Source organism: Antechinus flavipes, chromosome 4, assembly GCF_016432865.1.
Source record: "Antechinus flavipes isolate AdamAnt ecotype Samford, QLD, Australia chromosome 4, AdamAnt_v2, whole genome shotgun sequence".
In the NCBI taxonomy this organism is placed as follows: domain Eukaryota; kingdom Metazoa; phylum Chordata; class Mammalia; order Dasyuromorphia; family Dasyuridae; genus Antechinus; species Antechinus flavipes.
The window spans coordinates 140,997,697-141,014,072 of NC_067401.1; the positions used below are offsets into that span (position 1 = coordinate 140,997,697).

Sequence of the window (16,376 nt, forward strand, 5' to 3'; positions counted from 1 at the left end):
TGTACTGTGGGGAATCCTGAGTTGTCAGCAGTAGTTTGTGAACTTACCCAGGCTTTGGAGGGAGGTTCAGACTTGCCAGGTTATAGACATACTTATTTTTACTTCTAGGATTTATGAAAGAGAAAAACTTTGTTCTCAAGGAGATAGGATGAAGGTTGTGGGAGAAAAACAATCAGGAAGCATTTATTAACTTTCTGCTATGTTTTTGCACTGGACAATTTAAGAAATAAAACAAAGGATTTTATATTCCATCAGAAAGATTACTATCTAAGGTGGTTAGGAAAGGGATAAGGAAAGACTTCGTGTAGAACATGGTATGGGCTTAAAGTGAGGGGTTCTATAAGGCAAAATGGCAGAAGGGGCATTCTGGGCACAGGAGCAGGCAATTAAAAAGACACAGAGAAGGGAGATAGTGCCAGGTATGAGAAACAGAAAAAAAAAGACTAGTTTGACCAGATCAGCATGCAGGAAAGGAAGTAATATATATGATGGAGCTGCAAAGTTAGATTGGGGCTAGGTTGTGAAGGGTTTGAAAAGTTAACCAGAGCTTGTTTTATCTTAGAGATAATAGGCAGCCATTGAAATTTATTGAGTAAGGGAGTAATATAGTCAGACCTGAGCTTAAGGGAAATAACTCTGGCATCTATATGGCAGCTGGATTGGTGTAGAATGAAACGAGTTAGGAAGACTAATAAAGAGGCTAATATAAAAAAGTTCAGGCAAGAGGTGATAAGGACCTGAATTAAAGTGATGCTTCTATGAGGACAGAAGAGGAGTCATACAAAATTTGTTAAGGAGGTACACATAGCAAGATCTGTCATCTGGTTATAGAGATGGAGGGGGAGGCACAGGAGTCTAGTATAGCTCTGAGGTTGCAAACCTAGGAGAATGGAAAAATTATAGTGCTGTTGACAGAAGTAGGGACAATTTTGGAGGAAAGATGATGAACTTTGTTTTGAACATGTTGAGTAGAAATGCCTATGAGACATCCAGTTTGAAAAGTCCACCTCCTTCCCATCTAACTCTGGCTTTATCAGTGGGAGCCTTGTCCACACCAGAGGAGAGACTAGGGCTGGATAAATGGATCTATGAGCCATCTCCATGGAGGTGATCATTAAATCAGGAGAGATGCTTTGTCATCAAAAAGAGGAGGAACATCCAGAGTTATGGAAAGGATCGTGGGGGAGAAGGGAAAGGGATGAGCCAGCAAAGGAAACTAAGGAACGGTCACCGAGGTGCTGCCATTGGAGGAGAACCAGGAGGGAGGGACGCTGTGAAATCCCAGCATACAGGTCAGAGCATCCCTGTATGAGGAGGGTGCGGTGAGCAGCGCCCAGGCTTCACAGAGGCAGAGAAGGCTGAAGTGATACCAGCCCATCTGGCCACCATCCTATCACCTCCACGCAGGCATTCTAGAACAGAAAGGCTGGTTCTAGAATGACTTTTTTTTTTTCATGAGAGAGGGTCAGGTCTAGAAAAATTCTAGTTTTCAATAGGAATGGTAAAAAAGGAACATTCCCAGTTGGGCTCCGGGTCCTTAAGAACGAGGCTGGGGGAGTGATTCTCTGCTAACCCTCCCTTGTGGGGAGCCCCTTGTTGTAGCCCACCCCCTTCCCGTCTCCCTCCGGCTTCACCAGCATGAGCTTGGTCCACCTCCCGCTGCTGCTTTGGAGCTGGGGAAGCCTCCGGGCTTTCGAGCTGGTAGAAAAGGAGAACATTTTTCAGAAGGTGCCGTGTCCCGCCTTCTTGATGTTTGACAATGCGGCTTATCTGGCTGACATGACCTTTGAGCTGCCCTGCCGCTGCAAGCCCGAGGAGGTGACCGCTGTGGTCTGGTACTACCAGGAGCACTTAGGGAGCCTGCACACCAGAGTCCTGACGGACTTCGACGGGCGCGTGATGGTGGACTCGGGGCAGGTGCGCGTGGGCAGCAGCATGCTGGCCCGCTTCAGCATCCGCATGTTCAGCTTGCTGGTGTTCCGGGCCCAGCCCGAGGACTCGGGGCTCTACCTCTGCGGGACGCGCCGCGGGGACTATTTCTACGGCTACGACGTGGACATACAGAGCGGCCAGAAGATGGTGGCGGCGTTCACTGATGAAGGCCAGGAGCCGCGTGAGGACGAGGAGCGCGGGAACCTGCACATCTTCACCACCTTCTGGGAGTGGACCCGCTGCGACCGCTGCGGGGTTCGGGGCGAACAATGGCGGATTGGGCTCTGTTACCTGCAGAAGCCGGGCCTCTCCCCCCGGTTCCGGAAGAACGTGCCCGACGTGGTGTCTTGTGGCTCCCGGGCAGTGCCCGGGAGCCTGCGCAACATGGCGGGCCGCCACCGTCCGCCGGAGCTGATGGTCCGGAGCTGCATGGTGCCCTGCAAGAAGAAGGCGCAGAGCGGGCTGATGGCCATCTTCACCTTCATCTCCAAGCTGGGCAGCAAGCCGTGGATTCCCAAAGTACCCATTCAGTTCCACAAACAGAGGCTGGGCCACGGGCTCATCATTTCCTGCCCGGGGGCGCGCCCGGAGCACGCCGTAGCCTGGGACAAGGACCGCCTCCGTCTGTACCGCACCAGCTTCCTGAAGGGAGTCAACCGATCCATGAGGCTCTTCATCGACCACGGCAACCAGTTCCACATCCGGTTTGCCCAGCTGAACGACAGGGGCACCTATTACTGCTGGCGAGACGGGGAGATGGTGGCCGGCTTCCGGGTGACTGTGACATCCCGAGGGCGCTACTACGGTTCCCTCTCGGACCCCGAGACCCAGTACGCCCTACAGGCGGCCTTGGTGGGCTACGTGTTCATCACCGCCCTCTTCATCCTCATCCATTTATGCCGCTGCTGCTGCTATTTCTTTGTCTGCTGCCCTGATCTCTAGACTTAACCCTTAGACCTTGAAGACCAATTATTTATCGAATACATTAGTGAAATGGTTAGAATTCTAACGCTCCTGCACCTCGGTGGGAAGCGGCCCGGGGAAGCCGGAGCACACACGGTTGGCTGTAGCTCCCCAAGCTACTGTGGAACGAACAGTATCGTGAGCACAGACTAGAAATGGGTCTGGGCTCAGAACCTGACTCGCTCTCCCTTCCCCTAAACGAGGTGTGGCTGAGAGATGGGGGCTTAGACCCTCCCTTCCAAGATGGTGGGGCAAAGAGAGAAGGCTTCATGGGCAGCTCTGTGGAGCTGGCTGCTGCTTTGGGAAAAAGCCTCAGCCGCCACGGGCCTGTTCTGTTTTAAAAACATCTTGTTTGTAAACTACATTCGCTCAGTGTAAGAGTCCGGAATGATACTGCGCGGGAAGCGAAGGGCAGGAAGCGCACGGTTATACTCCCCCACCCAATGCTGAGTGAAGTCCCATTAGCGTGGAAGGGAAGTGGAGAGGAGTTAAGGCTCAGGGGCAGGGTGATGGGATGGGGTTGGCACAGCCCCCTCCCGTGGGAGAGCCGAGAGGTGGGCTCCCTTCCCTCCTGTTCCGTGACCTTCCCTTATGGCACAGCATTAAAAGGCAGCTCATTAAAGCCAGCTAAATACATGAGTGTGTCTGACAGCATACGTGATAGTGCACACGCGGGAGTTCTCTCCCAGCTCTGCCCTGCCGCAGGCAGCCAGGCGTGGCCAGCTTACAGGCCGGACTCCCGAGGGAAAATGAAGTGGGCTTCCAAGTGAGCGACAGGGACACGGAGCTCGGGCCTTTTCTGGGCCGCCGGCTAGGGAAGGTTGTGCTGAGAGCCGGGATCCACCGGCTGAGCTGCGAACCCAAAGTGAGGTTCCGTTAGGGAGGTTGGTGATTGGGCGCATGTGCGGCCCAGATCTGTGAACCAGCCCTGGCCGCCCTAGTTAAAGCCTACTGGGGATGGAATGGGGAATCGGTGTGGGCTAAGTGCCCAAGGAGAGTGGCCAGTGGCTCTCAGCTGTGAGGGAAGCCAAAGAGGGGGGACAGCGAGGCTTGCTCCTGCCCCAGGTCTGTGCACGGGGCTTCCCTCTCAAACATAAATCAGGTGCTCACTCTAGTGAATGCAGACGGCTTTATTAGGTATCCTCTGCCACCAACTAGGTTAAAGTCAGCGATGGCGAAGCAGTGAGGTGACAGAACTAAAATAAAAAAGCCATGGGTGAAGAAAATTCCAGCAAGAGGAAAGGTTCTCCATCATCTTCCAAGGTCCGGCCTGTTGGTGTGAAGTGGGGGTCCTGGAACATATGCTCCCAAAGCACCTCTTAGGCAACCCATATTCCTCCACTCCCAACCCTTACACAGAATGCTAAGGAGGCACACTGGGCCAAATGCTACATTTAAAGCCAAGCCTTTTCAGCCTAATCTTTTCCTCTGATGCTTTTCCTCAGTTTTCCCATGTTTAAAAATGGGGCCAAGGCTGGTAGTATGGAAGGGAGGAAGGGAGGAAGTTGCTGCGGTCATTAATACATTAGAAATACAGCTAATCAGTAATGTGTGAGAGAGGGATAGAGCATCCAAGCAGCCTCTGCAATGTGTAGGGAGCACCAGTGGTGCTTAGCATGGATGTCTATCAGAGAAATTACTGGGGGAAAGAAGCACCCCACTAAATTTGACTTGCAAAACTAAAGTTTAAACTTATACTAAGAAATGGGAAATTATAGATTGTCCTGTTTGAATTTATGAGAGAAAGAAAGGAAGGAAAATCAGGATTGGGTTTAGAATCTAATTTATGTAGAGAAGAAATGGGGGGAAATGGGGAAAGATGAAGGGCTGTAGAGGTGGGATGGTATAAAAAGGATTATAAGATTGTGATTGGGCAAGAAAGGGGCCTTGGAAAAAGACTATGTGCTCCCCTACTCTTGATAGTCTCTCTCAGTGTACTTTCTCTAACAGAATCTAGCATTAGCAAGAGGATGGTAACTTCTTAATTGCTATGAACTAGAGGCAAGAGGAAGCTAATGAAGCCTGCATGAGAGGAGTTCTGGTCTGTGCTCTGTCCACCTGGCTCCAACTGAAGAAAGGGGGAGAGGAAGAGAAGGTTTGATTGAACTAGGTTTTCACCCTAGGGCTTCTTAACAGATCAGAATCTCAAGTTTTCATTTGAACTTCTTCAGGCCTCTCTTGACCCAAACCTGGGAATTAGCTGGACAGCTCTCTCCTCCGTTCCCTCCCTACCTCTGATCCTCTTTCTCCCTCTACTTACACCAGAAACTTTCCTACACTTCAAAATACCCTGCTCCCTTTCCTTCCCAATTTGAAGAGCTAAGAATGGAACTCCAAGTAGCTTTCTCCAAGTATAAGCACTTTCCAAGCCTTACTCCCCTTAAATGGTATCATTGCAACCATATTTTGGGGGAAGAGTACTGTAATATTGATTCTCTGAACTTTGTGACTTGTCCAAGGTGACTTAGTTAGTAAATGGCTTGTGAACCCATCATTAGTTTCCCTAAAATGAAATGGTTGGGTTAATAGTCTCTAAAGTCCCTTCCAGCTCTAAATCCATGACCCTAAATATGAGGGACAATGGGTATGAGTAACAAGGGACAATATATCATATTACCAATAACTCCTAAAGTCAAATATGAGGATATTTTATTCTACTAGAATTCAGAAGGCAAGGGAAAGGAGTATTGGATTTGGAATCAGAAAACCTGGGTTCAGATCCTGGTTCTAAAGGTAGCTGGGTAACCTGAGGCTCTCTGAGGCTTAGTTTACCCTTCTTTAAAATTGGAATTATAATTCTGTCTACCTCACAGACTTATTGCAATCAAATGTAAATTGTAAATCTTAAATATAAATATATGTGTGAGTTACATAAATGTGAGTTATAAAGATTAATAACTGAGTAATAACTATCTCTATAAATATCTCCAGCCTCTCCCAGGTCAGGACCACAAAACAGGAGATCAGCTCCTTGCCTTATCCTGAAGACCCCTGCTTTCCCCTTGACAGTTTTATTTTTTCTTCTGCAGCTTGATAATAAGGGACCCAGACAAACCCTCCACCCCCACAACCTCCAACACCACCTTTCTCGCTCCTAAGTCTAGGAATGACAGCTCTGAACTTCTTGGTGCTCTGGCAATAGTTGCCATAGAAACAAGGATGTGGGGAGGGTCAAGGGGGAGCAACCTCCAGCAATGTACTCCCCTCTGATTCAATCTCTTCCCTACTAGCCTAAACCAAACTGATTTCTAAACATCTCTCATATCATCCCCTTATGATTAGTACCAGAAATATGGACACTAGAGGCTCATCCTCTCCAGTTAGTAGGAAAGGAGGGACTGAAGAAGTGGAGAAATTGTGACTGCTGACGGAAGCCTAAGGCAGACAAAGCTGCCAGGACACTGGGAGTGGGGAAAGGGACTTGTTCTATGGGACTTGTGTGCGGTTAAATCTCCTACAACTTCTCACTTAGGGACCAAGGAAACCACTCTATTCCCTGTTGTAGGGGCTCTCTGGAGGAGCCCCAATTCACACATCTTTGTGCTCCTGTGTGGACTCCTTAATGACCTAGATGGAGAGAGATAGGACATGTTTGATGGAAGAGAAAGACAAGGCACAGTTAGCCCAAATTATCTTCTACTGGCTGAACCTTTCCCCTGACTTAGGAAACTGGAACTCGTCTCTCCAGACTCCCCCTTTCTGCTGGTATCTGAGCCAAATGTGGGAAGAGGACACTCTTGAAATGCCTTTACTCTTCACTGAAATCATTCATCTACTGGCTTGTATTTCTCTGGGTTCATTCAGGTTCTGGTTCTAACATTAGCCTTGTGACCTTGGGAATACCATCTAGACACTGAGCTTCGGTTTATTCTTCTTTAAAATAGGTATAATATTTTTGCTAAAGGTTATAGATGCAGTCTTGGTCAGAGACAAATTGGGAAGAAGGGGGAAAGTGGGCAACAATGTGGGCTTCTATCTTTTAATTGCTTTCCCTTCCACATTATTTCTTCCCATGAGACACTAGACTACTGCTCTCCCCTTCACCTTGGATCCCAGGAAACCCCTAGAGACTGAATTCTCATTGTACTGGGCTGATAGGAAGGATTTCTTCCTATTTCCAGTCAGTTACCTCTCCATCACGCATCTCCACTGTCTTTACCACAATGCTTCTCTTGAGATGCCCCTCGGATACAGACTTGGTGTCCAAGCTGGTCTCTGCAGGCAAGAAAAAACCACTTTTTATAGGCAAGTCATTCTAGGCACCAGGGTCCCCATCTATCTTAGTCTACCTATTGCTCAGTCATACAAGCTGAGTTCCAAGACAATATTCCATTCTCCCACCACCCCCACAGAAAACTACCTTCTAATTTAGTAGTAGAGGACAAAGGTCACCAACTCACAGAAAGAATGAATCAGGGATTATAATGAAGAAGCTAAAAGCAACTTCATTAGTTGTTTCTCCATCTCTTGGGAGAAAGATGAACACTCTACTTGCCTGTTTTTTAAATTAAATACAGGGAATATAAAACTTTATTCAATATAAGAAAAGTTCTTGGGAATATAATTCTCCTTGCAGGCCACAGTACAATATAATGAGAGAGATATGAAAACCAAGCCAAGGTCAAGGGGGGAAAAATAGAGAAAACTGTGTATATTTGGAGAAAAAACCCAAATTGGGCAACAAAAGACCTTGGTTGGATCAAGTCCTGACTCTACTGCTACCTCTCCATGTGACCTTGATCAGAGTTGACCCTTTTGACTTCAGTTGCATTTTAGTGATAAAATGAGGAATTTTTTCTTGATTTCTAAGGTCCTTTCACTTTTGACATCCTATGGAAATGATCCTTGGACATTCAAGGACTATAGATTTTCTTCATATATGTACTGGAAAAAGTCTTGGACTTAGAATCATGGTATTGGTCAAGTCAATTCAATTTATATCAATTTACGGGGCTTCAGTTTCTTTATCTGTAAAAATGAGAAGACTAGACTAAATGTGCCTTTTTTTTCAATTCTTTTTTTTTTTTTTTTTTTGAAAAGGCAGTTGGGGACTTGCCCAGAGTCACACACCTAGTAAATGTTAAGTATCTGAGGCACTGGGATTGACACACCTGTTCTATACAATCTATACAATTTCCTTAAGCAAAGATCTGACCAAGTCATTCTCTTAATAAATTTCAATAGCTCACTATTGCCTCTAGGATAACATTTAAATATCTGTGGTTAGTTTTTGCAGTTTTTCTAAGCCTGACTAGGCTCTGTCTTTTTAACTCTATTATATATTTTTTCTCTTCTTGTACTTACAGTCAATTTCTTTTCTGTTCTTCACTCCATTCCCCAATTCCATGCATTTGTATTGGCCATCTCCCATGCTGGGAATCCTCATAAAATCCTCTTTTACTTCAAGCACCATCTACCTTACCTGAAATCTTAGCTGATCTATTACTAATCCCCTTCAATGACCTTGCATTTATTTCTATTTAATTTTTTTAATATATGCTTTGTGTATTCAGAATATATGTATTTGCATTTATGTATATGTATATTATATATATGTATGTATATATGTATATTAAATATGAATTTATTAACTGGTTTAAATGTAAACTCTTTAAGAATAGAGTTTGTTTTATTCTTTATTTTTGTCTCTCCAGAGCTTGGCACATAGTAGGTACTTTACCAGTGCTAATTGATTGATTGATTAATTAATTGAGTGATGGAATCCAACCCTTTCATTTTTACAAGTACAGTCAGGGAGCCAAGAGAAATGAAGCCTGATCTCTATTTATATTATATTGAATATTGAGGATAACTATTATTTTGAGACTTCATAACTTAGTAACTTCTCTTCTGCCATTACTTCATTTGTACTTTTTATCCCTTCCTTTATAATTAATGAGATTTTCCCAGAGTGAAAAAATTCTTGCTGTTTGAATGGAAAACTCTCTCTACCAAGGCAAATTCCAACTCATCTTTGACTTAATTGATAAATCATAGGAAAGTTTCAGGAGGTAGATAGTGGTTGGGTGACTAGTCCATGAATCACATTGTAAGTGAGGAGGTGGGATCTGAATCCAAGTCTTACTCTTCATCGCTGCCATTATGAATCTCTAGCTACCTTCAAGTCCCAGTACTAGTTCTGATGCTTTTCTTGATTTCCTCACTGGCTAGTACTGTCTCCCTTCCAGTCCCATGTTGAAATGATTGTGTATGTATATTATATTTCTTTTCTGTGAACCTGTCTACTCTTCTACTCCTTGAGGACAAGGCCTGTCTAGCTCTATTATTTGTATCCCAAGCATCTTGCATGGTACCTGTATACAGTAGGTAGTTTAAAAATGTTTGTTGATTGTGCCTAGATTCCAAGTCCAGAACTTTATCTGCTATATTACACTGCCTCTTCTTCCCTGGAGTTATTGGAGTAACCCCACATAATCAAAAGATGATGTGAAATGTGGGATGGGGGGCAGTGAGGGAAGTTGAGAGACTGCTTTCTGTACCATCCTCAGACTCCTCAGGTGGGAGAATAGAGACTAAGAGCCAAGAAGGAGACTAAAAGTTGTTCCATAGGGTCTACTGAAGAAAGATTATCTTGGAACTACCTTGGGTTGTTCAGATGATCCCTACAGGGTGCGTATTAGCAGGAAACCTTGGTCCTCCCAATTGCCCTTGAGACTTTGCCTCATAGACATTAAAACAGAAAGGTAGCACTTTACTACCTCAAAAGGTGCATGGGACAAACTAGGAACCTTCTCATCAGGGAGCTCAAAGTGTCTCCTCCCTCTCCAAGGCATCATACCTACCGCATTCCCTTATTCCAGCCATCCCCACTGACCTCTGATTTGCAGATTGGAGAATGTCTGTACTGGGATGGTGATGCTAAAAGGGAGCAGAGAATGAGCAATATGAGCAAGAGCGGAAAGGAGAAAAATGCTGCAAATTTTCTTTGCTCTTTAGGAAAGTCAGGATAGGAAGTGAGGGTCAAAACAACCTTAGATGCCTCTATTTGTTTTAGTCACAAATAGCCAGACTTATTCCATCAGTGACTGGGACATCTGAGATCTGTGTGATCTCTCTCCAGGATCATGGAAATGTGTATGCTCTGGTTTCCATGGCTTCTGTCTGGCTGCCTGGCTTCCCAGACAGATAATATCAGACAGATCTTGGTGGTGAATTGAGGGTTTTTTTAGGATCAAAGCACATTTTCTTCTTCTGAGTCTGAAATGACTCCCCAGTAGAGATAGACCCAGGGAAAAGGGAGAGAGATGACTTGATGAGATAGAGTAGTGTTAGAAGTTTGGGGGAAGAGGTATGGGCAAATCCAAAGGGAGGAGAAGGAGAAAGCGGATGAAGAATTTTCAGCAAAAGTTGAATTGTGGGTGGGAGAAATGGGAGAGAAGGTAAGAAGTGATGAGAAGGGTGATGAGGAGTGATGATAGAGAAGGAGAGCAGTGATAGGTATGGAGGTAGGTCTTGAAAGAATGGGAAAGATAAGATTAGAGAGGACTTTGGATTAAAAAAACCCCAAGGTTACAGAAAGAGGGAGAGTATTGTTCATGCTAAAGAATTTGATTCTAGCTACATCCCACATCATTGATGGGCAAGGAGAGAGTCATTAGGAGCCAACTGGGACAAAGAGTCATGGAAACAAAATCAAAGGGTCCATAAGTTGGAGAAGAATAGAGTGAGTAGGTTAGAACTGGCAGAAACATAACTAGGGCAGGGTGATGGAGCTTTGCCCTAGGCTACCAAAATTTAAGGATAGTAGTGGCAATCCTCTGCAGGCTAGAAACACCTGAGTTTAGGAAGAAATCTTAGTTAAAATAGGAAGCCCTAAAAACCCAACGATAAAGAAAGCTATAGAGGGTACACTTGTAGTTACGGGGTAACTGCGCTTTTCCTTGCCCCTTCCCCGTGGCAGCCGCCTCGTTGCCCTTCAGGGCGCATTTAGTCACTAGGGCTACTTGCCCTGGGCATTGGGACGGCTAGTTCGGTTCCGAGGACCCGACCCCCGGCGGGCTCCAGGGCGCGGAACTCTGCACCCGGCCGGCGAGCGAAGCTTACCGGCTCTCCTCCCCTTCCAGCAGCTTCCTGTAGGTGGCAATTTCGATGTCCAGGGCCAGCTTGACGTTGAGCAGCTCCTGGTACTCCTGCAGGTGCCGGGCCATCTCGTCCTTGAGGCTCTGGCCTTCTTCCTCCAGCCTCAGCAGCGCCTCCTGGTAGCCCGCCGCTTCCCTGGCGTGCCGCTCCTCCAGCTCCCGCATCTGCCTCTCCAGGGACTCGTTCTTCCGGACAAGCCCCAGAGCTCATGTCTACGGGGGACCCAGCCCTGGCCACCGCCCCGGCCCCGAACCTGCCCCCAGCCCGCCGACCCCGCTCGCCCCCTTCCTTGCTCACAGTGCCACGAAGGGACTCCAGGTCGCAGGTGAGGGCCTGCAGCTGCCGCCGGTACTCGTTGGCTTCGTGCTTGGCCTGGCGCAGCAGCTCCACGTTCCGCGCTGCAGCGTCTGTCAGGTCTGCGAACTGGAGGGGAGGGAGGAAAGAAAAGTCCGCGGGGCCGGGGAGGTAACTCCCGGGCTGGCACCGCGGCCCCTGGAGGAGGGCCGACAAAAAAGTCAGGGCTCTGCGGGGTGGGGCAGACCCTGATTCTTCCTCAGGGCCTCCCCCAGGTCCATTTACCCTGAACCACCCTCCCACTCCCACCCCCTGCCCCCTCGGAGGAGCAAAGAGTCTTACAAAGAGTATTTCTGTTGGGGAGGAGATGGAGGAAATGCCCCCCCAGGGCCGAGCCAGGGCACCTGGACCCAGAAGGAAAGTTCCCAGAAGCAGGCCTACCTTGGACCGGTACCACTCCTCAGTCTCCTGCATGTTACTGGAGGCCATAGCCTCGTACTGGGTGCGGATCTCTCGCAGGGCAGCTGTCAGGTCTGGTTTGGCCACGTCAAGCTCCACGTGTACCTGATGCTGGGTCAGCTGCTCCTGCAGCTCTCGAAGCTCCTGGGTTGGGAAGGGGAGAGGTCAGAGGAAGGACCATCCCCAGCTACTGGGTCTGACCGACTTTTCTTTTCTTCTAACTCATTGATTACTCCTCTTCCCTGCCCAGAGACTGGAGGAATGGAGATGATAAAGAATGGGGAAAGAGGAATAATCATGGCCCTAGCAAGGCTAGGAAAGAGTCTAAGTGTCCTAAAGCCATGGCATGCCGCCTCTCTCTCCTCTCTTGTCCCTCCCTCTGGGGCATAGGACAAGACTGGCATGGTGATGGTGAGAGTGCAGGGGTGGTGGGTACATAGATGAAATTGTGTGTGTGTGAGAGAGAGAGAGAGAGAGAGAGAGAGAGAGAGAGAGAGAGACAGAGAGAGACAGAGAGAGACAGAGAGACAGAGAGAGAGACAGAGACAGAGAGAGAGAGACAGAGAGAGACAGAGACAGAGACAGAGAGAGACAGAGACAGGGAGAGAGAGAGAGAAGAAGAGAAACAGAGACCAAAACAGAATGACAGAGAGACAGACAGACAGAGATACAGAGAAACAGAGACAGGGACACACACACACACACACACACACACACACACACACACACACAGTCCCAGAAAAATGTGTGCGTACATGAGAGTAGGGAGTGGAGTGGAGAAGAGAGACAGAGGCAGAAATAAAGAAGGTAGATACAGAACTCAAGAGATTGTGTGTGCATATTTGTGGGAGCCAGAGAGGGATATTGTGAGAGTCAGAGAAATAATGAAAGAGCAGAGAGAAGAAAGAAGCAGCTTGCCTATGGCTGTGGCTATGATGAGCATTATCTATATGTATACATGGGCACATGTATGTAACTGTCCTGTGTGTTTGGGGGCTCAGGGAACAAAAGGAGAGGGGAAATCCTGGTACATCCTGGTTTTCTCACTTCTTCATGAATCTTCCTGAGAAAGCGGATCTCTTCTTGCAGAGACTCGACCTTCCGTTCCAGATCCAGGCGGGCCAGAGCAGCTTCATCAGCCTCCTGTGGCAGGGAGAGAAGGACTAGCTCGGACCACAGGATATCGCCTTCCCCAATGCTACCCCCCACCCGCATGCACACACATACACTCTCATTCTCCCTCGGCTCTGACCCAGCTTCTGTTCTCCAGGGACAGGGCTCTTCACCGGGACAAGGGAATAGGACGGAGGACGAGTACAACAGGGTGGAAGCGGTGGAAGCAAGCCAGGCAGAGAGAAAGAGGGCAGAGCTTTAAGGAAGATGGATTAGGGAGAGACAAAGGCAGAAACTGGAGATGGGGCAGAGGCAGAGGGCAAGGACAGGCTGAGCGTAGGGGTGCCACCTTTTACCGTTTCCCTCCAGCCCCTCCAAGTGCCCAGACCTGTCTGTAAGCTGTTAGATTGTTCTCTGCTTCCAGCCGAAGGTTAGTTTCCTCCTGGAGCCTGAAGGGAAGGGAACACGCATTTATACAGAGCTTAGTATGTGCCAGGTGCTTTTTACAAATATCCTCACAACAACCCTGTGAAGTGGATGCTATTACTGTCATTCCTATTTTTATAGTAAAGGAAACTGAAGCAAACAGAGTCACATAATTAGGAAGTATCTGAGGTTGGATTTGAGCTCAGGATTTGGAGTTTGTGATTTCAGATCCAGGACTCTACCCATCTACTTATGTAGCATAGTGACCCCAAATTGCCCATGAGATATTTGAAAGCTACATAGAGAAGGACTGTAAGAATCCTCTGGGATAAAAGGAAGTTAAGGAGAGGATAAAACCTTTGGCCTCGACACTGTACTCATGCTCCCACAAAACACACATCGAATAGAATCCTAGTCATAGGTTCTCGGGACTGAAAGGGACCTTAGTTGTCAGCTGGTCCCACTGCTTCATTTGACAGATGAGAAAATGGAGGTCCAGAATGTGGGACTTGCCCCAAGTTATACAGCTCATTAACGGATTATTTTCACACATTATTCCATTAATCCATCTATGTCTCTATATACCATGATAAATATGCATATAAAACACTCCCTCCCCTCCTTTTCTCTTCCTGCTCTCTCTAATAGTCCAGAAGGTTCTCTGTAGGAAGTTTTCCTTATTGTCCACTCAACCTTGGACACCACAGGCCACCTGAGTACATGTCTATTAAGAGCATGTGAGCAGATTGTCAACATGGTCCTGGAGTGAGAGCATTTCTAAATCTGGTTATCAGCCTGGCCCTACCCTATCCACTACTCAGACTCCTGCCTAGTATCTCAAAGCCCTATAGACTGGCTCCTTATCCCAGCTCATTCTTTGGACTTTCCATCTTGTATTTTCCAATCTATCCATGTAATCCTTGGTGATGCAGGTTATCTCTGAGAATATGGGGGATAGTCAGTCTCTAGTAGGGATAATAGGGATAAATTAATGAATTGAATGGCTAAAGGGCCACTAGATTGTTAGAGGTGACCGTGAAGAATAATGTGAACCGTGGTCTCAGACACATCCTGCCACCTCACTCTCCCTTCCTTACTCCCCGGCCTGTCCAAAACTCCTTCTCCTTTCCAGGCTGCCTTCCTTAATTTTTCCTTCCATTCCCCAGGCGTTCCCCTAACACCGATGCTCACAGCTCACCCAAGGGTTCATCCTTGTCTGTATTTTGGATGTATCTGGCCAGGTGAGAGCTCCCCTGGAGGGGTGTGTGTGTGTGTGTGTGTGTGTGTGTGTGTGTGTGTGTGTGTGTGTCCCATGGACTCAGCACACGACTCTCCTCAGAGGGGTGAGTCAGAGAGAGATGAGCAGACTACTGGACTCCCCAAGCCGGAGTCTGAAGAGGAACGGCAGCAGTTTCACGTACACCCAGGATCTAACTTTCTCGTTACCGCTGATTCTCACCTGCCTTTCTCCCTTGGTTTCTATATAGTTCCAAGTTCCTGAGAAATCAAGCAAGATGCCCAGAGTAACCCAAGCACTAGAGCCCAGACACCTGGCACTTGTCCAGAGTGCTTGTTCCAGAGTGCGCCGCTGCTCCAAGAATCACACATTTTCCCAGGGAGAGAAAACTAAGAATGAAACACTTTGCAGGGGCCCTCAAACTTTTTAAATAGGGGGCCAGTTCACTGTCCCTCAGACTGTTGGAGGGCTGGACTATAGTAAAAATAAAAACTTTGTTTTGTGGGCCTTTAAATAAAGAAGCTTCATAGCCCTGGGTGAGGGGGATAACCATCCTCAGCTGCTGCATCTGGACCGCGGGCCGTAGTTTGAGGACCCCTGTGAGTGGATCGCAGATTTGAACTTGAGCTCTCCTCTCCCAACCTTTTCTAGCTTCAGCTCATCTCATTTTTCCCAACCTCATAGTAGATCCAGGAAACAAGGACACCTCTTCTTAAATTGGGGGAAATGGACCATAACGTCCTAGATTAAGAGTGAGAAGGGACCTCAGAGATCTCTGATTCAGCCCTTTCATTTTGCCAGGGAGGAAACGGAATGTCAGAGGGTCCGACCTGCCCAGGTACCCAGCACCTCCCTGCAGTATCACGCCCCTGAGAGAGCCACCGCCCTATCCAAGTGACGCTGTGCCCTTCCCGCTCCCTCTTCCCTCGGACGGCCACCCACTCACTTCTGCCTCAGAGTGGCCAGGTCTTCAGCCAGGTTGTCTCTCTCGATCTCTAGCCGGGCACTGCTCGCAGTCAGCTGGTCCAGCTGGAGCCGGAGCCGATGCAGCTCAGCTTGGTAGACGTCGGCAAGCTTGGTGGGCTCCTTTCCTCGAAGCTGGTTGAGCTCCCCTGCCAGAACCTTGTTCTGTTGCTCCAGAAAACGTACCTTCTCGATGTAGCTGGCAAAGCGGTCATTGAGCTCCATCATCTCGGCCCGCTCGCTGGACCGTGTTTCTTTGAAGCTGGCATTGAGCGCCTCGGCCACTGAGAAGTCAACCCGGGTGGGAAGCGGAGGGGGCATTCTGCTCGGGGCGAGCCGGGCCACGGGCGCCAGGCGGCGGGCGCCCGGGAAGCGGACCACAACCTCGGAGGCGTACGAGCGGCGGGCAGAGGAGGTGAAGCGCCGTCTGTCCATGTTGGCCCTGGTTCTGCCTGAAGCAGGGGGCCCCAAGGGGGCTTTATAGAAAGGCACATCCAGATCCACCGCCCCGAGCCGTGGGGTTTTGGCACTGCCCATGTTTACTTTGGCACTGTCCCTTGGAACGGGATGAGGCGCTGACCAAAGCCCCCTGGGGGAGAGCCCTCTTTTCCCGCTCCCCCATCTCATTATTCTGCTGAAGGGGAGAGAGAGAGAGAGAAGGTCTCCCTGTGCTTTTGCTGGTGTTTGTATTCTCCGGGGAATTGGAATAAAAGTGTTCTACTGTGACTCACCTCATCATCCTTCCTGCTCCAAACACAGGGCTTCTTGAGGACATTCCCTTTTCTGATTAGAGGCTGGGATGCTACCATTCCCCAGGACTTTCTTTCTATCCCTATTTCCCTCTACCCCAAAAGCTTTGGATGTAGAGCTTGGTCAGGGTCTATCCTGG

At 48.2% G+C, this 16,376-nt stretch overlaps 2 protein-coding genes across 2 annotated transcripts; one reads left to right on the forward strand and one right to left on the reverse strand.

Annotated features, from left to right (window-relative positions):
* Positions 1-28: 28 nt before the first annotated feature.
* On the forward strand, positions 29-4,747 carry FAM187A (family with sequence similarity 187 member A). Its single transcript, XM_051994865.1, has one exon. It carries the CDS (start codon positions 1,639-1,641, stop codon positions 2,872-2,874), a length of 1,236 nt encoding a protein of 411 aa, XP_051850825.1. The 5' UTR covers positions 29-1,638; the 3' UTR covers positions 2,875-4,747.
* GFAP (glial fibrillary acidic protein) lies at positions 4,011-16,099 on the reverse strand. The gene is made up of 9 exons (XM_051994864.1): positions 15,471-16,099; positions 13,250-13,310; positions 12,796-12,891; positions 11,731-11,892; positions 11,293-11,418; positions 10,960-11,180; positions 9,731-9,774; positions 7,025-7,110; positions 4,011-6,462 (listed from the first exon to the last, which is right to left on the reverse strand). Exons 1-9 carry the CDS (start codon positions 16,022-16,024, stop codon positions 6,424-6,426), a joined length of 1,389 nt encoding a protein of 462 aa, XP_051850824.1. The 5' UTR covers positions 16,025-16,099; the 3' UTR covers positions 4,011-6,423.
* Positions 16,100-16,376: the final 277 nt, after the last annotated feature.